General features: G+C 48.8%; 2 protein-coding genes across 3 annotated transcripts; one reads left to right on the top strand and one right to left on the bottom strand.

The window, feature by feature from the left end:
• Positions 1-68: 68 nt before the first annotated feature.
• WRAP53 (WD repeat containing antisense to TP53) lies at positions 69-12,590 on the bottom strand. The gene is made up of 11 exons (XM_004266895.4): positions 12,457-12,590; positions 10,994-11,890; positions 10,747-10,845; positions 10,148-10,259; positions 2,318-2,406; positions 2,038-2,128; positions 1,796-1,928; positions 1,040-1,248; positions 729-832; positions 448-582; positions 69-332 (listed from the first exon to the last, which is right to left on the bottom strand). Exons 2-11 carry the CDS (start codon positions 11,395-11,397, stop codon positions 86-88), a joined length of 1,623 nt encoding a protein of 540 aa, XP_004266943.1. The 5' UTR covers positions 11,398-11,890; positions 12,457-12,590; the 3' UTR covers positions 69-85.
• Positions 12,540-25,028, top strand: TP53 (tumor protein p53). Of its 2 annotated transcripts, none has more exons than XM_004266896.4 (11): positions 12,540-12,679; positions 20,596-20,697; positions 20,835-20,856; positions 20,946-21,203; positions 21,644-21,830; positions 21,911-22,023; positions 22,254-22,363; positions 22,698-22,834; positions 22,922-22,995; positions 23,423-23,529; positions 24,091-25,028. In XM_004266896.4, the coding sequence occupies exons 2-11, from the start codon at positions 20,624-20,626 to the stop codon at positions 24,170-24,172; spliced, it is 1,164 nt and encodes a 387-aa protein (XP_004266944.1). In that variant the 5' UTR covers positions 12,540-12,679; positions 20,596-20,623; the 3' UTR covers positions 24,173-25,028. The 2 variants fall into 2 exon arrangements, with proteins under 2 accessions (XP_004266944.1, XP_033278862.1); XM_033422971.2 differs by having other exon boundaries at positions 12,576-12,711.
• The last annotated feature ends 358 nt before the right edge of the window (positions 25,029-25,386 follow it).

Here is a 25,386-nt window from a genome sequence, read left to right as displayed (position 1 = left end):
AGCCCGCTGGTACCCCTCCCGGCCCCAGCTCCATCATCTGCCTCCCCATAGAGACACAAAGACTCTAATACCATATAAAACCTTTTTATATAAACTCACACCCACCTCCCTCTGTCCCTCCCTGTCGCTTCTCGTCCTGGTGAGCATCAGGGACACTGGTATCCGGGCCGCCCCCACACCACCAGAGCTGAAGCTGACATTCAAGGTGGACGTGGCGCATGGAGAGCAGGGGAAGGTCCACCTCCTCCTCCCCCTCGTCCCCACTCTCCGTGGGCTCCGGAAACACACGCTGACCGGAGCCAGTGGCCAGCAGAGGCAGGCTAGGGTGCAGGCTGTAGGGAGAGATGGGCGGCGCCAGTCAGCACCATGAGCCAGGATGCTTGCTCCCTCAGGGATTTACCTTTCTCCCCAACCCAAGCCCCCAAATCTGCAGAATTAACTTATGACCTCACTCCATTGGTGCAGTCCTTCTGGGGCAGGAAGCTCAGCACTGGCTCCGGCCTCCCCTCGTGCCCAGCCGCACCGGTGTCCCACACGGAGACGGCCCCGCTTGTGCTGCCGCTCACTAGGAATTGCCCGCTCCTGGGGAAGAGAGGAGAGGCTTGCTGGCATGCAGGCATCACCGGGGGCAGGAACCCTGCACGGTCAGGGGCTGGGACCCTACAGGTGGGCTCTGGCATCCCTGGGGGCATCAAGACCCTGGGCAGGAAGGGCCCACAGTCACTCACGGGTCCAGATCAAAGTAGATGCGCTGATTGGTGGTCACTTCACGACTCAGGGACCACAGTGGACGCCCAGGCTGCCGGAGATCCCAGCACAGAAGCTCAGCATCCTAAGGACAAAGAACAGGAGCCTAGAATCGTTTCCACCCTCCACTCCCCCACTCCCAACACATGCCTGCTTCCCTCCAGTTTTATAAGCACTCCTTTAGCTGGGTTGATTTTTTTTTTCCCATGCCCATCTCCCAACACAGCACAGACTACATCCCCACTCCTGCCTTTTACCCCCCTGCTTTGGGATCTCAGAACATGATCCCTACCTTACGGGCTCCTGAAAAGAAGCGATTCCCATCGGGGTGGAAACAGAGGTGGGTGATGCCCCCTTGGTGCCCTCCCAGCAAGGCAAGAGGGGAGCCATCGTCCCAGGTGTACAGACCCAGGGAGCGCCCGTAGGAGCCACAGGCATAGAGGGGCTGGGTTGGACTGAAGGCTATGCAGGAGATGATGCCGCTCTGGCCCTGCTTTTTTGCTAGAAAGGGAAGGAACAAAGTCGGGGAGAGGGCAAGAGCACCTGGCATTAACCACGCTAATCAGAGGTGCACCTCTGTCTCCCGTCCCAGAGCCCATGTGCTGGACTCAGTGCCTCCCCCACCCCGTTCGTTTTAAGCAGGATGAAGACCTCTGATGCTCCCTAGATCCTTCTATCCCCTGCAAAGCCCCACTTCTTCCCTCTCAAACCTGTTTTTCCTTGAAGGGCTGGAAAGCAGAAGGCTTATAGGAAAAGGGAATAAGCTTTACCTCCAGTTTCCTGGAGATACCAAGATTTTGGAGATCAAAAGGTACAGGGCACGGGGCTCAAAAGCGAACCAGCTCTTTACCCAGAGGTAAAGTTTCGTCGCCTCCCTGAGTCTGTTTTCTTCCCTGCGCACTGGGCCCAACCTGCCCCACAGGTCTGTACTGAGGATGATGTGACCCCCGCCTCAACCCTGCACGTGACCCCCTGGCTCACACAAGGCCCCTCTGCACGTGGCTGGGCCCTTTTCTCTCCTCCTCCCTCAGAGGCGTGGACTGCTTACCAAACGTGGCTCGGACCTCACAGTCGCGGCCGGGCCGGGACGTGGAGAAGATACGCACGGTCCGGTTGAAGCCACAGAAGAGCTGGGAGCCATCCGGGGAGAAGCAGAGTGAGTGGGCTGCCGTCAGCTCGTCCTGGGGGTGGGAAAGGGCTGGAAATAGGCCTAGCAAAGAGCCTCAGCCATTCTCAAGGAAGGAGAGCTGGGCCAGGACGAGCCCTGGGACTGGGCGGGGAGGTCCCTACCAGGTGGTTGTAGGAACGAAAGGAAGCCCGGAGCTCTCCAGTGAAGGCATCCCAGATGTGAATCGGGTTCTCCCGGCTGCTGCTGGCCACGCTGAGAGAGACACGGACACTGAGGCCCCAGTGCTGTCAAAGGAAGGGGAGGAAGCCAACTGACCGGCCCTCTCAGCTCACATCTGAAGGGCACAGCAAGCTTTCCTCCTCCCGAGACCCCTGACTCTCTCAGTGGAGGGTCCCCTTGAAATGGGGGCGGCGGGGAGGGGAGGCGAAAGACATCACTTACTAGGAGGTGTCTGGTTGGGCTGAAGACATCAGAGAATACCAGCAGTAATCATAGATGGTGTCGCCTTCCACCATTCGAAGGACGGGAGCCTGGACAGAGATGCGGGGATGCCTGGGTCACTGGCGGGAAAAGGAGGCCCACTCGGAAATCTAGCAGTTTTATGGCAGAGGGAGATGCTCTGTGGGCACTTAACCAGGTAGAAGGCAGAAGGCAGATCCTGAAGAACAGGATCTTGATCTCAAAGTTCAAGGTTTAGCTCAGACTTTAACATCAGACTTGGGCCACCAAAAGCCATGCAGATTTACCCTTTTGCTTTTTCAACGCTTAGAGAGGAAGAAACAAGTAATATCCCAACCCAGAAACAAAGAACCAACCAATGATACAAATATCTACCGAGTGCCTACCAGGCGCCATTTGATCCTCTAAAAAAAATTACTGAACAGTTCAAACAAGCAAAGAAGTATTAAAACAGAGCCAAACAAACCCTGTGAGTTCTCCACGTAGCTTAAGAAGCAAAATATTTTACCAAACGGTTAAAACCTCTTCCCAGTGAAACCCTCCCTCAGAGGTAAACACCATCCTGAATTTATCACTCTCGTGTATTTCTTTAGGAATACATTCAGACAGAGAAAAAAACAATATATACCATGGTCTTGTGTGCTGTTAAACTTAATATGAAAGGTAGCGAGCTGTATGCATCCCACCGCAATTGTGAGACTACGGTGACACACTGAGCTCAAATTCATGCATCTTCCCTGCTGTACAGCGCTCCACTCACCCATCCCTCTCCACTGACAGTCACTGGTGTTTTCCCAATTTCTGGCTAGTGTGCTGTAACATTCTGGTACCCGTGTGGGAGGGTTTCTCTGCAGTTTCTGCTAAAGAGGGAATCACTGGGGTTCTACAGTCTGCGCTCTGCCAGCTCTACTAGATCATGTCACGTTTTTCCCAAAGTGCTCATCCAAATTTACTCTCCCCCCAGCAGCGTGTACGAGCGCCTGTTGCTCTGCATCCCCTTGGTGTTGTCAGACTTTCAAATTTTTCTCAATTTGAAGGCTGTGAAATGGTATTTCATTACGATATAAACTGGCGTTTCTCAATATCTAACCAGTGAAGTTAGACATTTTTGTGTTTAAGGGCACCTTTTCCTAGTTTTTGCTCAGTTTTCTCCTAGGTTGTTGCTTTCTTCTTATTGACTTGAAGGAAATCTTTACATCAGTTGGATACCAGTCCTTTGGCGGGGTGACGTCACCCCTTTGGCCCTTGGGTGATGTCACCCAGCCGTGAATGCAGGGTCCACTTCTCCACCCTGAACCCTTGCATCCGACTGCCTGGTGGAAAGCTCCACTGGGGCATCCCACGGGGTCCTCAAACTCAGTTTCTCTGGAACAGACCCAGCCTCTGCAGCCTGTGAACCTGCTGCTCCTCCTGGGCTCCCCACCCAGTTCTCAAGCCTGAAATGTGAGCACCTTGACTACTACTACCCTTCACTCCCTTTCCTCTCCTGGTCCAACCCAAGGCCAGAGCTTGCCAACTGCACCTCCTAGGTTCGCCTGAACCTGTCCCCTTGCCTTCAATCCCACGTGAAGCCACTGCCTTCTTGCTAGCATTTCTACACGTTCCCCCAGCCTCCCTGCACCCCACACTCCAATCTGCCCCTCCATTCTCCACCCTGCAGCCACACTGAGGCCCCTGGAATCCTGTACAGCGTCACTCTCCTGCTTAAAACATTGCAATGCCTCCCCAAAACCCTCGGTATAAAACCCAATCTCCTATGAAGCCTTCCCTTACCAGGCGTCTACGCCATACCCACCTTTCCAGGCTCATCCCTCATCCCTGTATTCACTCTTGTAATAGCTCCACGTCCCATCATCCTGACTCTCAGTTCCTAGAAGGTGCCAACTCCCTACACTCCTGAACTGCACGCTTCCACGCACACTAGTCTCCAAGTCTGGAATAGTCTTCCTTCACTTCCCCCAGCGACTCTTCCTGGTTGAATCCTAATCATCCTTTGGGTCTCTTAAGACACTTCCTCCACTGGGAAGCCTCCCCAACCCCTCGAGCTGAGCCAGGTGCCCTGCTCCACGTTCCAAGAGCCCTCTGTGCCCTCCACGCTACAGCGTACCCATCTGAGAAGGCAGGAATCATGTCTGTCTTGCTCACCACTGTTTCCCCAACACCTAGTGTACAATCAGCAGTCAAATGTTTTAATGGGAAAAGGAAACAGAAGACCGTTCCAATAACATAAGGCCCAAAATAATAGCAACTTGAATTAAAACAGAGGCAGTCAAGTGAAGTGGATAGATTAGGAAGATCACAAGAACTTGATGGGATTTGGTAATTAACTGGACATGGGGGTTAGGGAAAAGGAAGATTAAAGGAGGAGACCCTGGCTTCTGGTTTGGATACCTGAGGTCACCAAGATGGTGGAAGGACTTGGGGTGCACAGGAAGGCTATGAGATGCCAATGTCCTCGGTGAGTTGGGGAGAATCGGACAGCATAAGCGTCAAAGAAGAGTTTTTACAAAGTGAAAGAGCAATTGTCTGGATATAGCATTTAGGAATGAGGACACTCCCTCTCCAACCTGAGATATGTGGGGCACAGAGGATGCACAGTCCCTCCCAGAGAGGGTACAGGAAAGGGAAAGCCTCAGGCAAGAGCCACGGGGTACAGAGAGTACTCAGCGAAGAAGTGGAGAGTTAGAAACAGGAGTTCCAGAAAGCTCTGTGAAAAGGTGGAGAAGGGAGGGGAGGAATTGGGAAACTATGGTGGGAAGAAGCAGTACACAGATGTATGAAAATACCCCAAAATATCCTACCCCAATTTCCACACCTATACAAATGTTGTCCATTTCCACACTAAACTTGCAGACATTAAAAATGGAAATGCCTAATGAGTATTTAGGTATTTAGGCTATGATAGAATTGGTACACTCATATTGTCAACAGCAATAATAATAATAATAAAAAGAATAAGCAGCACAAAAAGCTTTCGAAAACAAATTGACTATCTGTATCACAAAACTTAAAAAAGAGATATTGATTCTCTCTGACCTGGGATGTTTCTTACTTGTAAAATTTCTGATTCTCTGAAGAATCTCCATCAAAACACATGGAGATGTTCACTGAAAAATAATTTATGATATAAAAATCCTGGAAACAACCCAAAAGTCCAAAACAGGTGAACAGGTAAGAAAACTATCATAGGCAGTCAGTGAAATACCATACACCATCAAGCATAACTATGAACACTGGAACACTGTGAAAAACATTTACGATACGATTGTTAAAAGAAAAAACAGTGTACAAATCCATCTACCAAAGAGTTACAGCCACACAGAGAGCTCCAGTACCTGGACAGAGCTTAGAAAGAATGTAGAAAAACTTAAAGGGCTGAATCTTGTAGAGTGGTAGGTAACAATGACTTTTTTCCCTTTTTTTTTTCAGCCACACCACGCAGCCTGTGGGATCTTAGCTCCCTCACCAGGGACTGAACCTGGGCCCTCGGCAATGAGAGCACCGAACCCTAACCACTGGACCGCCAGGGAATTCCCACCTTTTTCCCTTTTTAACATTCTCATTTCTCTCAAGTGAATGTGTACAATAAATATTTGACCTCTCACATTTCCAGTTTCCTCTAACTACCCCTACTCCTGAACTCTTTCAGGCTGGCTGTGCCACGCCCACCCAGCCCTGGTTTATGGACACCACTGGTTTCTGTTCCAGGAACCAGGGCTAGGAGTGCCTTACAGCTTGCACACAGAATTCACATGTCTGCAGCCTCCGATCTCACAGAGATGCAGGTTAGGCAGGCGTTCAGGACCGTCCCCGGAACGCACCCTTCTTTCACCATCGAGGCCCAGCACTCCCACGAACCTTGGGCACCAAAGAAGTCGCAGGCTTCCGGGCCATCTGGTCTCACCACCACCTGCTCGCTGCTCAACACACTCCCTGATCGGCCCCAATCCCACACTCCTCCCTGCCCCCCAAATCCTTACCCCTTGGCCTCTGAAATTCCCACTCTAGAATCTTCAAACTCCCTTATCTTGCATCTTCTCGGAATGCCCTGCCCACCCACCTGGACCTGCCCGATGCTGTGGCTTTCTCAGGCTGAAATGTCTTTCATTCTCACCCCCCTCCTCAGTACAAACATCAAGGTCATTTCCAAATCTTTTCACCCCTCCAAACTCCACCTCCTCTGCAGTTCCTGCCATCACATTAGCTCCCTGTTTTTGTTTCCCTCCCTCATTCACTGAGACTTTCATCTCCTGGTTCAGTCTCTTGCTCCCCACAAATACTGTTACTCTCGGTGACGTGCACTTCCACCAGGACTTTGAGCTTGCAGTTCTCTCTGCCCAGCATATTCTTCCCCAAAATATCACGTTGGTTCACTCCCTGACTCCCTCAGATCTCTGCTCAAATGTCACCTGAATAGTGAAGGCTTCTCCGACCGCCCTTTTTATTTTTATTTTTGGCTGCACCGCACGGTTTGCAGGATCTTAGTTCCCAGACCAGGGATTGAACCCGGGGCCATAGCAGTGAAAGCACCAAATCCTAATCACTGGACTGCCAGGGAATGCCCCCAACCTCCCTTTTTAAAATTGCAATGAATTCCCCCAGTCCTCCTCTCTGCTTTATCGTTCTCCGTGGTACTTGTCAGATATATATTTCACTGTGTTATTTCTTTATTGCCTGTTTCTCACACTAGAATAGAAGCTTCACAAAGACACAGACTTTTGTCTGTTTTGTTCCTGACTGACCCCTAGCAGCTAAAAACAAGCCTGGCACATAGAATGCGCTCAATGAAAACTTGTTGAATGAATGAATCAATGAAAGAATGAATAAAAACACCCAACACCCTGGCCTCTGCCATTCCTTGACTTCCTTAGCACCCACGGCCGTGGCCCTCACTCTACACCAGGGGCCCACTCCCAGTCGAGTCATCACTACAGTCTCTGACCACCATCTCCAACCCACCCAGCTCCCTTGCTCTGCCATTTCCACCACAATTGTTCAGCTTCATCAGAAACCCATTCACAATCCATTTTCTTACCCACTTTATACTCTGGTCAAGCACAACAGGTGTACCCCTGCAGACACTCTCGAAGTATCCCTGCAGACACTCTCGAAACACCCCTTGTCTTTCTCTCCTGGCAAACCCCAGCCAGACCTCCTATTCCTTCTAGTCCATGCTTGCATCCAACTAACACCAAGGACTACTAGCATGTACTGAACACTGACTACATGCCAGGCAATACTTTAAGCACTTTACCCTAATTCTTTTTTTTTTTTTGGCTGTGCCACACAGCGTGCAGGATATTAGTTCCCCCACCAGGGACCCAACCCGTGCCTCATGCAGTGGAAGCATGGAATCTGAAACACTGGACCGCCAGGGAAGTCCTACCCTAATTCTTTTAATCCTCGCCACAACTCTATGAGGTGGGTGCTATTATTATCATCCTCATTTTACAAACAAAGAAACTACAGTCAACTTACTGGGGAAAGATGCACAACCATGCTAACTGGTCTCACTTTACATGGTTGACAACAAATTTCTAGTGGGCACTGAGCAAAGAATAGCAATGCTACTCTACACCAAGCATTCCTTGGTGGTTTTGATTTTCTTCTCCCCAGGACCGATCATCTCACACCTTCTGCTCTCTCCCCACAACACTCTGCTTTCAGCTGATAACATCCCCTTTATGCTTCACTGAGAAGCCAAGAGACAGAGACACCCAAATCTTCCCACGACCAAACAGCTGCCTCTGAACGCATCCTCTGCCTTTCTTCCCATGGCAAGGAAGGGTTCTGCGCCTGTCAGTCTAGTCCTTCAATGTGCCCTGGATCCTGTCTTCACCCAGCCACGCAGGGACTTCGTCACCATCCCCGACAACAGCAGCAATTCCTCCCTCTCTTGCGGGGTAATTCTGACCTCACAGAAGCATCTTGTTCACCTTTCTTTAGCCCCACATTCCCTCCGGTCACCATTCCATTTCTCAGCTCCCTTTCACAGGAAAACACTTCCAAAGAATTCTCTCTTCCTCCTACCCTAATTACCTTCTACCTCCAGCACTTCTCTGAAAGTGCTCTCGTCAAGGTCACTATGTCTTCTTGGGTCATTCTCTAAATTTGCCCTCACTCTTAACAGCATGAGACATGACTCTTTGCCTCCACTTTTATAATTTCTCCTGCACCCACCTCCATGTGCTGGAGTGTTCCAGGCTCTGCTTGAGCCTTCTTCTTCATCTACACTCTCTCTTGAGATTGACTCCGTTCTCAAGACACAAGATACCATCAACATGCTCTCCCGCTTCCAAAGTATATCCCTAGCGCCCTTCGCAAAGTCTCTCCTTAGCTTTACATTTCACATTTAAAGTATCTAAAAGCCCAGATTTCCCTGGTGGCGCAGTGGTTAAGAATCCGCCTGCCAGTGCAGGAGACACGGGTTTGAGCCCTGGTCTGGGAAGATTCCACATGCCGCGGAGCAACTAAGCCCATGAGCCAAAACTACTGAGCCTGCGCTCTAGAGCCCGCGAGCCACAACTACTGAGCCCACTTGCCACAACTACTGAAGCCTGTGTGCCTAGAGCCTGTGCTCCGCAACAAGAGAAGCCACCACAATGAAGAGTAGCCCTCGCTCACCACAACTAGAGAAAAGCCCGTGCACAGCAACGAAGACCCAACACAGCCAAAAATAAATAAATAAATACATAAATAAATAAATTTATTTATTTATTTATAATAAAGTTATTTTTTAAAAATAAAAAAAATAAAGTACCTAAAAACCCTTGACTTCTGTCCCAATACCTCTTCATATCCTCTGAGTAAACTGTACCCCCATCCACCCAATTGACTTCCAAGTCCTGTGAAATATACTTCAAATCCACCCACATCTATCTCACCTGATATCACCCTAGCACAAGCCAACATCATTTCTCGCCTGGACCGTGATAAATGCCTCCTAATGAGTCTCCACTCTTGCCCACTCACAATCTATTCTCTAGCCGTTATTTTGTTCTTCTCTTTTAAAATCTCTCCCACGGCTTCCCCAAAAACACTCCAAATGCCCTACCCACAAGATCTGACAAGATGTGGCTGCTAGCCACCTCTCCACCCTCACCAGGCTTTCCCCCTCACTGGCCTTGGTCCAGGCACACTGGCTTTCTTTCTGTTCCTTGAACACACAAAGCTCTTCCCCAGCTCTGGGTCTTTGTAGCATCTTTGCCTCTTCCTAGAACGCTCTTTCTACAGCTCTTCACATGACTGATCTCATCATCCTTCAGGTCTCAGCTCAAATGTCTCTTTTTCAGAGAGTCCCTCCCTGACCGACCGTTTTATCTAAAGCGGCATCCTCTAGTTAGTCTCTCCTCATTCTGTTGATTTCCTTCGTAGCATTTATTATGATCTGTAATGAACTTGATTATTTATTGGACTACGTTTGTTGTCTATGTCCCATACAAGAAAGCAAAGCAGCTCTTCATCTGTCACATTCATTACTTTATCCCAACACCAAACACAGTAAGTGACACACTGGTAGTCATTCAATAAATACCTATAAGTCAATTGAAAACCACCGTGAGAAAAAAAAAAAAAAAACCACCGTGAGAAATCCACTAGTCTTTTATGGAAAACACATATTCTTAACTAAAGAAGGACAAACACCTCTTTAAATGACTTCAGAATTCAGGGTAGAAAATGCTACCTGTGGAACCTCATGGTGAGATGTCCTGCCTGTGAACAGGAAACATGTGGACTGTACTTTCTCCATCTACAGGAAGGAATTAAATGCGCAGTGTCTGATGAAGGGGCAGAGTTAGCCCCTACCCTTACCATTTCTGCATATTCCAGCTGCTCCCCCTCATTGTACAGCTCTGGGGGCAGGTTGTAAATCCGCAGGATGTTATCAGCACTATTGGTCAAGATGCAGGAACCATCAGGGGCCCTAGGAGTAGGAAAGAGTTAGAAAGCTGGACAGACCTGTATTTTCCACGTGTAGGACTAGGGCTGAGCTGACCTCTGGTATAGGTAAGCACCCCCAAGACCTTGAGGAAGTAGAAGACACACAATCACAAATGAAATTTTTTTTTTTTTTTTTTTTGTGGTACGGGGGCCTCTCACTGTTGTGGCCTCTCCCGTTGCGGAGCACAGGCTCCGGACGTGCAGGCTCAGCGGCCATGGCTCAGGGGCCCAGCCGCTCCGCGGCATGTGGGATCTTCCCGGACCAGGGCACGAACCCGTGTCCCCTGCATCGGCAGGCGGACTCTCAACCACTGCGCCACCAGGGAAGCCTACAAATGAAATTCAAACTCAACCCAGAAGAATTCTTACTCCTTCTCCCACCATGGTGGATCCTTCTCCCAGATAACTGGGGTATTTTAAGGTGGAAATCCTGAGCGTGATTATCTCCCTGCCCCATTATGCTTACTTACCACTTACAGCCTTTCAAGAAGTTCTCAGGTTGGGTGCTGAACTCTGACCAGGAACCGCTGAGAAACCGAGGTACCTGGGAGAAGCTGTAGCTCCAAACGCTGGAAGGAAGATGGGGGAACAACAAACCTGGGTTCACCAAAGCAAAGTGGAAATGGGCCTGGAGAAGTGGGGCTGAGGACTGGCGGATAAGATATATCTCACACTTCCAATCTCCAGATTCCTGAGCCACCTGCTATCACCACTTACGTGTATCCCTCATCCTCTGGAGCGGGTTCCTCAGACACACCTTCCACGTCTTCTCCGGGCCCCAACTCTGGCCTGTTCGTTTCTTCTGCAGGAAGGCTCACATTTTCAGAAAGTTCTTGTTCTTCGACTCGAGGGCTCAACTCACTAGGAATACCAAACCCTGTTTCCAGGGGAATGGAGAGAGAAGCTGGGTCCCCCTCCTCCAGCTCCTGGGACACAGCTGAGACAGCCATGGGATCTGGGGACACCCGGGGCGGATCATGGCCATCGGGTGTCGGTGGCATCAGTTCAGGGTCCGTATTTTTATCCATCGGGGAAGCCTGAGGAGAGAGAGGGGCTGGAGCTGGGGCCCGGTCTGAAGGAAAGCAGTCCGGAGCTAACAGTGGCGCCTCCGGTGTCTTCATACTGCAGAGGAAGCGCGGCAGACATTGGCCGCGGCCAAGCAGTTCTCTTCCCGCCGGCTACCAGCTGCCGGGCCCGCGGAACGGCCAAGACCGCTTCAAAGTTCGCACGGATCGGGATGCAGAACTGGAGAAACCCACCAGTGCCTTCCTTCTTCCCCCGGGAGGGGGCAGAAGGCCAGGAGAACCGCGGAACAGCAACGTTAGAAAGCACGGCGCTCTTCAGCCTGCTCGGTCGCTACGAGCCACCTCTTCTCGCGGGATTTGGGCACACCTTTCCATTGGACCTCCGCATCCCGGATCAGACTTCGCGGGCGACACACGGAGGGACAGGGCAGGGACGTAACAGGTCACGGGTTATGTTCCCATCAAGCCCTGGGGCTCCTAGTGGCTGCTGGGAGTTGTAGTCCAAAGGCTTCTGCCTCGGCGAGAAGTGCCTGAGCTCCCCCTGCGGTCTTCCACGATCATTCTTAAAGCATCTACTCCTCTCCCCCACCTGCAGAGGGCGATAGCGCTATGTTTGATTTTACAGGTTTTAAGCCTCTTTTGCATCTCGTTCGCTAAATTCTTCAGACCTCCGTCTCTTTTCATTCATTCAATAAATATTTATTACTGAACTCTTACTTGCTACCCAGTACTGTACTAGGCACTGGGAAATACAACAATGAATAAGATAGTAGACAAGGTCTCTGCCCTCCTAAGGCTTAGGTTGCTGTGTATTCAAGGCAAGGAACAAATCATTTCAGAAAGTGATAGGGGCTGTGACATTTAGCTGTTGAGTACAAACTATCCAGCTATTTAGGAAGAGGAGTTTTCCAGGCAGAGGGAATGACAAGTGCAAAGGCTTTCTTCCTTTCACCTTCATATTTGACACAGTGGCAGAATTCTACCAAAATGGTTTCCACCAATTGTGCCCTCACGGCTCTGGCTCGTCGAACTTCCCCACCCCAGATTCTCAGTAGCTACAGTACCAATACTGCTAGAATCCTGACTCTCCCCGCACCTCCTCTCCTAATCTCAGTTCCCATCGCCTCCGCCCGCAGGGGAATTGCTTGCCCTTACTTGTCATGGCGACTGTCCAGCTTTGTGCCAGGAGCCTCGCGAGGGTTGCTGGGATTGGGATTTTCCCCTCCCACGTGCTCCGGACTGGCGCTAAAAGTTTTGAGCTCTTCAAAAGTCCAGAGCTACCATCCTGGCCGCAGGTAGTAGCTGGGGTCCGGGGTCACCTGGCGTCCAGCCTCGGAGCGTGCATCCCCGGACGGTGACACGCTCCCCTGAGCTTCGGGTAAGCTCTTGACTGAGCCTCATGTGTCCTCTGTGAGTCACGGGCTCTCGGCTCCGTGTATTTTCAGCTCGTGGGAATAGAGGGGGCTGGGGGCGGGGCACTGGGGATTTAGCGATTTTGGGGGGGAATGCAAGCTTGGCTAGCGGCACCAACAGAGGAATGCAATGTTGGGAGGCCCGAGTGTAGATGATGGGGATGTTAGGACCAACCGAACTCCAAGCTGAACACTTGGGCGGGGGAGTGGGGCTTTGGGGAAACTTGAGCCGGCCTAAGGGGTTCTTCCAACCATTACCACCCCATCCCAGGGTGTGGGGGATTCCGAAATAAGACGCACAAAGCATCAAGGTCTGAGACTTTCGGATCTCGGAACTTTGGGGATTCGTGGCTCGGGATTTTAGAGCGTATGGCATCCCAGTGGAACCTCGGGCTCCATTCCGAAGTGGTTATTCGGGGTGATCCGGGAAGGCCAAGCTGCTAAGGTCCCATAACTTCCGGATCTTTGTCCTTCCTGGAGTGCTCTTTCCAAATGGCCCGTGGCTCCGCTAGAAGGAGAAAATCCGGTTAAAGACTGTCAGTCGTGGAAGTGGGACGTGCTAAATGAGAGATTTGCCCCCGAAGCCCGGCAGACCTAACCCAGCCTGAGAGGCCCGGGAGTCCTGTTATTGTTTGACTCTACATTTACATTTCTGCCACTTGCAGGAGCATTTCCGGTTTCTTTTTTCGGAACAGACCACTATTCACCCTATGTGAGGGAAGTAGAAAGAGAAAAGGTCTTTTAGACTAGTTCCTATTGCTTGCGGAGGGAGGCTGATAACCCCCTTTACTTTTTATTTCCCCCCCCCTCCTGGACTACTTAGCTACGGCTTTTGGAAAGGAAGAGGTATTCGTTTTCATGCAAACCTCAATCCCTCCCCCCTCTTTGAATGGTGTGCTCCACCCCGGTCGACTGCTAACCAGGCGGACGCTACCATTGCGTGGGATGGTTTGTTTTTTTGCTTTAAGTGTCTGAGGGCAGACCCTGGGTATTTTCGAGAATGGGTACATCTGAGCATTAAACGATAAAAGAGTGTAACGATGGGTCGTTTGTTTGTGGCGGAGAAACAATTTCTTCTGTATTCGGCTTTGGGCTGAGACATTCCTATTTCGGACGCAGAGTGAACGTCTTGAAGCGGAAGGGGCGGGGCTTGGAGAGGGGCGGGGCCCGAGGTCTTCTGTGCAGCTCTCCAGTCCCGGCTAGTTCTGGCCTGCGGGAGGCGGCGAACCCCGCGCGAAGTCCGACCCGTAACCATTTTTCCCGCATTTTCATCGTTTAGGGCGCGGTCGCCTACCACGCACCTGCTACGAACCAGACACAGTGCGCTGTACTTGCGTGCTTTTTTCTAAATTGGGGGTAGCATTTACACCCGCCGCCTATCAAAATACAAGTTTCTTTTGCTTCTTCCCTATCTTTGACCCCCTACCTTTATTTTGATTTGTGTCACCGTGGATTATTTTTGCCTGTTGGAGAACTTCTTATATCTGTGAAATTCACCCATTTTATTGCATGTATCAGTGTATCCGTACTTTGCTCCTTTTTATTTTAATATATTCCTCTGAATGAATAAACCATCGATTGTTTATGCATTCTTTTGATGGCCTTTGAGTTGTTTCCCATTTGAGATTATTTTGAATAAAGCTGCTGTCAGCATTCTTGTACAATTACTTCTGTAGTCATGTTTTTATGTTTCTTGGATAAATCCTTAGGAGTGGAATTGTTGGGTCATAGAGTGAGGAGTAGATCTATATATTTTTTTAATTCTATTAAAAAGTTTTAATTATTCAAAGTGGTTGTACCATTTTACACTCCCACCAGCAGGATATATCCTGTTTTAGGATTTGGTTTGTCAGTCTCTCTAATGTGGCCATCATTGCGGTTTCATTTTGCAGTTCTCTGTTAACTATGTTCAACAGTTTGCATGTGCTTATTGGCCATTTCTGTGTTACATGTGAAGAGAGAATGGGTACATCTGAGCATTAAACGATGAGTCTTTTCCCCATTTTTAAAACTGGTGTATTTGCTTTTTGTGTTGTTGAGGTGTTGAAGTTATTTGTACATTCTGGATAGGAAGAGTGTATCTTTAGTCAGATACGTGTATTTTCTCCTGACCTGTTGCTTGTTTGTTTAACAGCTCTTAAGAGGACCAGAAGATTCTTTTTTCTCTTAAGTGGTTGCTGTGACCTGTTTAGGAAATCTTAGCCCAAGGTCATGAAGATATTCTCTTATAGTTTCTCATATATTTTCTTCTAGAACCTTCTAACTTTAGGTTTTACATTTAGGTCTGTGAGCCATAATTAATTAACTGATAATTAAGAATTTTTTCATGATGTGAGGTCAAGGTTCTGTTTTATTTTTTCTTATGGATATCCAGTTGTTCTAGCTCCACTTGTTGAAATAGCCTTCCTTTCCCCACTGAATTGCTTTAATTGGAGTGCTTGGTCCATTTACATTTAATGCAATTATTGTTACATTTGGGTTTAAATCTGCTGTCTCAGTGGTATTTCCTATCCTTTGTTCTTCACTTCAAATACTTGAGGAAGAAACAAAACCAATCTCACATAAACTCTTTCAGAATATAGAGGAAGTAACATTGCCCAACTCATTTTATGAGGCCAGCGTAATGCTGTCAGCATATATATGCAAAAACCTGACAAACTTTAGCAAATCACGCCTAGTAATATATAAAAATGATAAATATATCGTCCCCAAGTAGAGTTCATCCCTGGACTGCAACGTTGATTTAACATTCCAAAAAATCAATCAGTGTAATTTGCCACATTAACAGATTAAAGGGTAAAAATCCTATGATCAACTTCAATAGATGCATAAAAAGCTGTTGACAGTATGCAACACCTGTTTGTGATTTTAAAAGAAAAACCAACCTCCCAGCAAACTAGCAGAGGAAACTTCCTCAGTCTGATACAGTGCACCCCCAATCAAGTTACCATTAACAACATACCTAATAGTGACAGACTAGAGTGAATGCTTTTCCTCTAAGATAAGGATTTGACTCTGGCCTCTTCAGCATTGTAAATTAGAGGTCTTAACCAGGCAAGAGAAAGGAACGTAACAATTGGAAAAGAAGAAATTAAATTGCTTTATTCACAGATGGTATGATTGTGTACACAAGAAGTCCTAATAGAAAATTCATTTTCACACTATGAGGACTAATAAGTGATTGTAGCAAAGTTACAAGTTTCAAAGGCAATATACATACATTGTATTTTTATATAATAGCAACCTTGAATCCAAAGTCAAAAACATGGCATACTCAGGGATAGATTTAACAAAAGATGGACAAGAGCTCCATATTGAAAACTGCAAAATACTGCTGAGAGAATTTAGGAAGATTTAAATAACGGAGAGATACCGTATTCATGGATTAGAACACTTATTGGTGTTAAGGTGTCTGTACTCTTCAGAATGATTTAACTCAATGACTTAAAACATTGTTTGTAGAAATTGACAAGCTGATTCCGAAATGAAACAGTGGTACAAAGTTGGAGGTCTTAAGATACCCGATATCAAGATTACTGTAAAGCTACAGTAGGACAACAACCAATGAATAGAGTATGGGAAAAGACATAAATATGGTAAATGATTTTCTACAAAGGCACCAAAGTGAATCAGTTGGGAAAGGAAAGTCTTTCAACAAACAGTGCTGAAACAACTGAAGCAGAAAAACGGATTTTGCCCTCTACCTCACACCATACACAACAGTTAATTTGACATGGTTAATAGCCCTGAACATAAAACTTTCAGAGAACACAACATCTTTGTCTTGGTAGGGGTGGGTTACAGAGCTGTATCAAAATTTGTCAAGTTTTGTGATCAAAATAGTATGATGCCATTTCAACCTTTGTACGTTTTACCTCAAAAACATTTGTGGGGTTGTGGGGAGTGGCTAGAGGTATAGATGAGACAAAAAAGGCAGAATGTTGATTATTCTTGAAGCTGTGTGATGGGTACTTGGGACATTTTTCTGTTTACCTTTTTATATGGTTAAAATTTTCCATGATTTCTATTTATTTTTCTTTTTTAGATATTTTTTATTTTGGAAAAATACAGGTACAAAAGTAACATAACACATATCCCCACCAAATAATTTTAACACTTAACATTCTGTCTTATTTTTGTCCATATTTTAATTACACAAGTAATGTATGGATACCATCTTTTTAAATTTTTCTTTGTTAATAAAGCTAAAACCTCCTTTGACTCTACCCTCAGTACCCTAAGCATACATCCCCCTCTCCCTGAGACCATCACTATCATAGATTTTGTGAATTTTTATTCTTCTTGCCTGTGTTTCATACTTTTACATACACGTTTATAAGCGATAGTCATTATATGTATTCATATTTCTATATATGTATATATGTGTTGTTTTGTTTTGTTCCTCCTGTGCTGCCACGCAGCATGCTGGATCTTAGTTCCCCAACCAGGGATCAAACCTGTGCCCCCTCTAGTGGAAGCCCAGAATCCTAACCGCTGGACCACCAGGGAAGTCCCTCATCTTATATTTTTAAATTCCATGAACCAAATTACTGTGTTTTGCTTTTTTCTTGCAAATTGTATTTTCACCCAGCATGTTTGTGAGCTGTATTGGATTACATATACAGATAATTCATTTCCCTAAACCACTGTAATGAATACACCACGTTTCATTTACCTACTTCCTATTGATGGATAGTAAGGTTGTTTCTTGTCACCTGCCATTAGGAACAACGACATGAATATTTTTGTGCAAGACTCCTTCTGTCGCCCCCTGCAACCACTTTTCTAGGACGTCCACCTAGAAGTGGTTTTGTGGAGTAGTAAAATGTATGTGTTTTCAGTTTTACCAGATGCTGCCTTATTTCTTCCCAGAATCAAATTTTTTTTTTTTTATTTTCCCAATCACATAGCTTTCAGCCAAAAATTTTTTTTACATCAGACTCTGGGTGGAGCCAGAGGAGCATAATTATTTAGAGCTTGGGTGTGGCTTCAGACAGCCCAGGTTCAAATCCCTGGCCCTGCCGCTTGGGAGCTTTCTGAGCCTGGGTAATTCCTTTAACCTCAGTTCCTCTCTTCTGATGATAGCACCTACCTGACTGGCTTTTTGAGAGGATTAATGAGATTAGCCACTGAAAGCAGTGGATCCAGATAAGGTCTATATAAACAGCCACCATTGTTATGATAGGCCATTGTTATGATGGCGATCAGGCCTGCCCCTCCTTTGGGTCCCAGCTGAGTTTATTGCCTTCCCACCAGGGCTGCCAGTGTAAATGTTCTGCCTCCGCACAACCATCATGACCCCCTGATGCTCATACCCATGGGAAGTACCTACTCTGAAGAGGTTTCCTACAGAAAGAAACATTGAGAATTCAGTTGTTGCCGAGGTCTGAGAGAGGGAGACCTCCTATGTCCATGGGGCTGTCTCCCCGCAGTGGGACTGAGACCTTGGCCCACCATCCCAGGACAGCCCCTCCTGGCATGTTTACTAAACAGAGTTGTCTGAAGGAGGGGAACTAGCATGAATGCAGGCAGGACCACAAAAGCCCCACCCCCTCGCAATCACAAAGCTCTCACTTTCCAACAATAATAGAGAACAAATAAAATTGGGATAATCATATAAAGAGAAGCATCTATTGAGCTCTGACTAAGTGCTAGGTGCTTTTCTCAACTCTTTATATTTCCTATAACAAGTGGGGCCCTATTTTAGAGCAAAGGATGCTAGGCACAGAGAGGTTAAGCAGCCTCCCAAAGTTACACAGCTATTAGATGGTGAGCTTGGGGTGCAGGCCCAGCCTGTCTGCCTCCAGAGCCCAGGCTCTGCCACGTTTGCCATGGGAGCTTTAAGATAAGTGAGGTCATGCAGCAAATTTAAGTGACAATACAACATCAAACCAAGGGCTTCTGAGCCCCATCTCTGTTGACACGAGCCTCCCTTCCATAAAAGTCTCAAAGTTATTTTGATCATCGATCCAGGGGGAACCCTAGTCCTTCCCCCCAAGGCAGATGTTTGGGGTCCCGCTGCTGTCCCCTCTTGCCTTCCTCCATGTACGTTCATGGTCCATCCCCCATCAGCTTTGGGAGCTATAATAAGGCCCTTTTGCCAACCTCTCAGTTGGCGGACTTTCATCGCTAAAATCTGCCCCTTCAGACTTAACTGATTACAAATGAGAGCTCTGCAGGTTAGTCTGTAATGAAGTAAGCCTCTTAATTCTAGACCTTCGAACAGTCATTTTTCATAAAAGCTCATTCTCTCACCTGTGTGTGTTGTCGGCTGGTCACTTAACCTCTGTGAGACTTTCTCACCTGTCAAGAGGCAGGTGTGGTTATCGGGACAGATAAGGTAACCCACGTGAAAGGATTTTTTCACACTCTAAATACACAGGAAAGCAGGTTCTGTATCAACATAAAGGTGCAGGTGAACCTTAAGGGAGATTAGAAAAGAGCCGCTTGCTTGGGCGTGGTGCGGGAGGTGTTTGTCAGTGCCATTGAGACAGCAGGAAAAATGTACTGAACAGGGACTTTTTCAGTGGCATGTTTCTGAGCAAAGCTGATGACAAATTTGGCATCAAGAAAGAGGGCATGGTGCTAACAAAAGATCAAGTTAAAAAAAATTAATTACATGGGACTGAGTGAACTGGTGAGGATGATTATAATTTTTGTGACTTTCTGTTTGAATAAAAAAAAAAAATCCCGCAAGGACTCAGAGGCAAAAAATATACAAATCAATTTTCACTGCAAAGTAAAGGAGCTGTTACAGTGGAGGATTCCTGGACTGAATGTCAATATCATGACATAGTGTGAGTGTGTTTCGTGTTTGGTAATTGCAATCATTGTTGCTTTCGTTATGGTGATGCATTTAGAATGCTTGGTGTCAGTCTGTTTATCTCTTGTAAAAATAAAATACAGTGTGTGTGTGTGAAAAAAAAAAAGAATTCACACATGAGGAAAAAAAAAGAACTATGCATAAAGTCTTACTTACTCTAAGGTTCACCTTGTACCTCTCCTGTCATACAACTCGTCACTTTCCCCATCATATACCACCAAATGCCAAAAAGAAATCTGAGTACTCTGCGGTCATGGCACAGGTATTTCTAAAGAGAGGAACACCTGTTCCAAAATCACTAATCCGAGAATAAATATATGGGGAAATGAACTGGGAACAAAAAGGAAAGAAAGAGGGCATGATGAAACCATTTGAAAGCTGGCCTGAGAGACGAGACGATGGCGGCAGGGCCGTGGCCCGGACCGCAGCCACCGCTCTGTCCCCTTTGTTCCCTCGACCGCTCGTAAACCGCTCATGGCCCGGGTACGTCGATTCACTTATTCACCCCAGTTATTGAGCCCAACCAGGTTCAAGGCATTATGCTGATAACTGGTGAACAAGACAACTTCCCTGCCCTGCCGAAGTTTATATTCCAGTAGAGCAGCGGTCCTCAGCCTTTCTGGCACCAGGGCAGCCAGTGGAGCTCAAGCACCAGAGAAAGGAGAGGGTGCTAGGAGATGAGGTCAAAGAGGTGGGCAGGGCCTGGGTCCTGAGGGATTTGTAAGCCGGGGGGGGGGGGGGGGTGAGGAGCCGTCCCAAGGGAGCAGGTGGGGAATGGGCGGGTCAAGGGAGGTATCTTCCCCCAGATGGAGGGAGTGGGCTGAGAGTTGCTTCAGCCTTATTACCACAAAGGAGAGCAGAAATAGGTAGACACTGAGGAAGGCTTCTGGATTCAGTGGTGGGAGGGTTGGAAGTCCCTCTCTGCGTAGTGAGGAGTCGGTGGGGGGGGGGTCCTGCCCCCGTAGCAGATCCTCAACACCCTGGCGTGGTCTGCGCACAGGGCGAGGTGACCCTGGGCTGGGTATGTCTCACACTGGATCCTCGCCTTTCTCCCCCCAGTGGCCACACTGCCTCCCAGGGAGCTGTAATGGAGGAGTCGCAGGCAGAGCTCGGCGTGGAGCCCCCTCTGAGTCAGGAGACGTTTTCAGACTTGTGGAAACTGTAAGTGGAGGTCTGGAGGGAGGGGCAGGTTCACTGCTGAGCCTCTAATAACCCCGCCCCACCCGAGTCCCCAGCCCCCTAAGTAGAGACCTGTGAGAAGCAAAAACCAGTACTGACTCTCTGCTCTTGTCTTACAGGCTTCCTGAAAACAACCTTCTGGTAAGGGCTGGGCTGCGAGAAGGGCCTGGGGGCTGCAGAGCTGGGGGCTGAGAATCTGGCCTTCTGACTCTTGTCTCTCCTGTCCACAGTCCTCTGAGCTCTCCCCAGCCGTGGATGACCTGCTGCTGTCCCCAGAAGATGTCGCAAACTGGCTGGATGAACGTCCAGATGAAGCCCCCCAAATGCCAGAGCCCCCTGCGCCAGCTGCCCCCACCCCAGCCGCCCCAGCACCAGCCACCTCCTGGCCCCTGTCGTCCTTTGTCCCTTCCCAGAAGACCTACCCTGGCAGCTACGGGTTCCGTCTAGGTTTCCTGCATTCCGGAACAGCCAAGTCTGTAACCTGCACGGTAAGTGGCCCTGAGGGGCTGGCTTCCCTGTGACAATTCGATGTGTGGCCCCTGTGCCCCGGGGTTTCTCTGTGCGGGACTCTAGGGTTCCACTTCAGCCTTTGGCTTTTTGTCAGTCTTTTTACATTTTACCTAGTTAGTCTATGACCTTTGACCCCAGTCCCAAAGTTGCATTTCCCCCCTTGACCTTGGGTTTTCATCCTTCCCATCACATTCTCAGCATCTGTCGTGGGGCCATTCTTTTTTTCTGTTTTCTTCACTCTCATTCATTCTTTGGCTTTTGTAAGTAAGCTTCTGGGATGTAGGAGCCCGACCGTGCCATCTCTAGCTGCCCTCCCCCCACAGGACATGGCTTCCAGTTGGTACTTATGCAGTGTTTGTTCATTTGACCCCTAGGTACTTGTGTCCTGACCTTCCATTCATTCTTCCTTCTCCTCCAGTATTCCCCTCCCCTCAACAAGCTGTTTTGCCAGCTGGCCAAGACCTGCCCAGTGCAGCTGTGGGTCAGCTCACCACCCCCACCCGGCACCCGGGTCCGCGCCATGGCCATCTATAAGAAGTCAGAGTACATGACGGAGGTTGTGAGGCGCTGTCCCCACCATGAGCGCTGCTCTGACTATAGCGATGGTGAGCAGCAGGGGGCTGTGGATGGGCAAGGCTGGTGCCCGGAGCCCCCAAACTCCTAATTCCTCCATGATTGCTCTCAGGTCTGGCCCCTCCTCAGCATCTCATCCGGGTGGAAGGGAATTTACGTGCTGAGTATTTGGACGACAGAAACACTTTTCGACACAGCGTGGTGGTGCCCTACGAGCCGCCTGAGGTCTGGTTTGGCCACTGGGGTCTCTGGGGGAAGGGGGTCAGAGGGGTTTGTCAGTGACCATCCAGGTGGGAGATGGAGGGCTTTCTCCTTCCTTGATCTCCCACAACCCGGTGAGGTGTGCAGAGCAGATGGGTTATCCCCATTCCACAGCTGAGGAAACAGAGGCTCACAAAGGCTAACAGCTTCCCCGGGGCTGCGTATCCTCACCTGGGGCCTGTGCTCTCTCCCAGGTTGGCTCTGACTGTACCACCATCCACTACAACTTCATGTGTAACAGCTCCTGCATGGGAGGCATGAACCGGCGGCCCATCCTCACCATCATCACACTGGAAGACTCGAAGTAGGGACAACACGCCGCCCTCCACGCTTGCATGCTCCTCCCTAAGCTCTGCCTCTCTCTGTCCCCTGGGCTCTGCCCTTCACCACTTTCTTCCGTGCTACCAGCCATCTTTCCCTCACTGCATCCCCTTGGTAGACTTCCTCTGCTGCTCCCTCCCAGTTCTCTTTTCTCCGGCTTTGGGATCTCTCTAGCCTCCAATCTTCCTGGAGCTGGACCTTAGGATCCATGTAGGATGGGGGTGGTTGGGAGTAGGTGGGGCCTGGTTTACAGGAGAACAGGGAGGCGGGGCCCACCCTCCTTACTGCCTTTTGCTTCCCTCTTCTTACCTGGGTAGTGGTAATCTGCTGGGACGGAACAGCTTTGAGGTGCGTGTTTGTGCCTGTCCTGGGAGAGACCGCCGCACAGAGGAAGAGAATTTCCGCAAGAAGGGGCAGTCTTGCCCTGAGCTGCCCACTGGGAGCGCTAAGCGAGGTAAGCAGGCAGGACAAGAGGAGGCAGAGAGGGTGCAGTGCTGCCCAAGATTCACTCTTTTCTCGCCTTTCCTTGCCTATATTCCAGCACTGCCTACTGGCACCAGCTCCTCTCCACCGCAAAAGAAGAAACCACTGGATGGAGAATATTTCACTCTTCAGGTACCAAGTCTGGGAGAGAGAGATGTAGGCTCTTGCCACCACTCAGTGGAGGTTGGATAAGGGAAGAAAAAATATAAATGTAGCAGATGTGAGGTTAAGCCCAGTTTCTCTAGACATCCTTTCCCCGTCCATGGCGTTGACTCTTGTAGTTAATATTATTGGGTTGACAGATTTAAGTTTCAAGTCTAGCACTCCAAATGCTGTTTCCTTCTTGACTGCTTTGCCTGTATTTAGGACATTTGCCATCAGGGGGCAGTGGTGCCTTGAGACAATGGCTCCTGGTTGTGCCTGACTTCAAACGCCAGCTTGTACCTTAACACACATTTTAAAGAAGCCTCTTCCAAAAAGAAAATTGTTAAAGAAAGCATAAAAACGATTTCTATGATTTTGCCTAATACTTCTTTATCCCCTTCCTTCCCTGCCACAGATCCGTGGGCGTGAACGCTTTGAGATGTTCCGAGAGCTGAATGAGGCCTTGGAGCTGAAGGATGCTCAGGCTGGAAAGGAGCCAGGGGAAAGCAGGGCTCACTCTAGGTGAGTGACCCGGGTCCCCTCCCCTGCCTTCCTGTGTTGGAAAACCATGGGATTCCATTCTAATCCTGCCTTCAAGGTAAAAGGCTGGAACCCTGCCATTGGGTCCCAGCCCTGCCCAAACATTCTTTAGTCTTCCTCTACTTTCCTGCCTCTGGGGGTCCAGGGGCATGGATATTTCTTTGCCATTTCTAACAACCCCTAGACCCTCAGAGCTAGGGTCTCAAATAGGGGACTGATAACTGTGGGAGTATAGGACACAGTGTCAGAGTTTGGGGTCAGATCCTCCGCCCTGCAAAGTACTGAGGAGTCCTTTGTGGCCTTGTTACTTCCCTTCCCAGGCTCAGTTTCCTCATTTGTCAAATGGGATAAGGGAAGACTGAGAGGTTAATACCCACAAGTACCCCAAGGTGCTCAGTCAGCATGTCTGCCATTGGTGGTGACCATTTTAACTTAAGTTCTCCTTGCTCCCACCTCAGGCCCTTCAAAGCCCAGGTCCAGGAAGAGGGGCCCAGAGCTTCTCAGTCAGATGATGTCATCTCCCCTCCCCCTCTCTCCTCACAGCCACCTGAAGTCTAAGAAGGGGCCGTCTCCCTCCCGCCATAAAAAACTGATGTTCAAGAGAGAAGGGCCTGATTCAGACTGACATCTTCTGCTTCCTGTCCTCTATTGACACCCCTACCCTCGTTCCCCCCTTCCCTGCCATTTTTTGGGTCTCAGGGGCTTAAACCTCTGCTTGGTGCAGGTGTGCCTCGGAAACACCCTGGAATTCTTCCGTTTGCTTGGCCTGGGGCTCTGCTAAAGAGGTTGGCCTGCACTCATGGTTTTTGGGGGAGGTAGCTGGGGCCTTCCAGCTTAGCTTTTAAGGTTTTCACTGTGGGGAGCATTTGAGAGAGGTAGGAAAACGTTCCTGCACGTGAGGAACATTTTATAACCAGCCATACACTGGGTTGGAAGTCCGGTTCTCTACCATACTCGCCATGGAAGCGATCTTAAGTTGTTGAGTTTCTCCGAACTTGATTGTCCACATTTACGAAATGCCGATAATCATACCTACCTCACGGAGTTTGTTGTGAGGGTTAATGAAATAACGTATGTCTGACCCCCAAACCATCTTTTTATTACATGATGTCTGGGACTTAGTGCCTTTGTGGGTGCTGGTTCTGTGTCCCCCTTGGTGGATGATTTGATAGTTTCTATGACTGGACGGCTGGGCAAGGGGAAGGAATTTCCAAGTCCCTTCGCTCCTGGCCCCGCCAAATCCTATCTAACCTCTTGGTGAACCTCAGCACCCAAGGGGAAATCTCACCCTATCCCACGTCCTGGAGGATTCCATCCCTGGTGTATCTACCGAGATCTGTTTTATTTCCCTCAAATGCTCAGGCAGATTTCTTTTGTACTCTGCAGGACACATCTGCATTTGTCACCCGCACCCCTCCTCTTCCCTTTTTATATCCCATTTTTATATTGATTTCTTATTTTACAATAAAACTTTGCTACCACCTGTGTGTCTGAGAGATCGGTGCCAGTGCAGGGTGCCTGGGACCCACAGTGCAGGGGTGAAGAAGGGGGTGCATTTGGGAGGCAGCCACCTGAGTCTTCAGGGAGCATGTTTGGGGGGCCCAGCGCCCGGGTTCCGGGAGGAGAACAAAGCCTGGTGACTGGGTCAGTCCGCAGGCTGCATGACAATAAGGGAAGGGGTGACTCCATTCATAACTCGGGAACCAACTGTCCCCCTCTCCTCTCCTGCCAAGGCTGGCACAAGGTCTTCTGCTCCTGCTTCTAGGATTGGGCTTCTGCCCCCTCTCAGCCTCTCACCAAGGATTATGGGATTTAAATGTCTGATTTAGCAAGCCTGAG

Source organism: Orcinus orca, chromosome 19 (genome assembly GCF_937001465.1).
Source record: "Orcinus orca chromosome 19, mOrcOrc1.1, whole genome shotgun sequence".
NCBI lineage: Eukaryota > Metazoa > Chordata > Mammalia > Artiodactyla > Delphinidae > Orcinus > Orcinus orca.
Note: the sequence above shows the minus strand (reverse complement) of the source record. Positions and strands in the feature narration are given on the sequence as shown.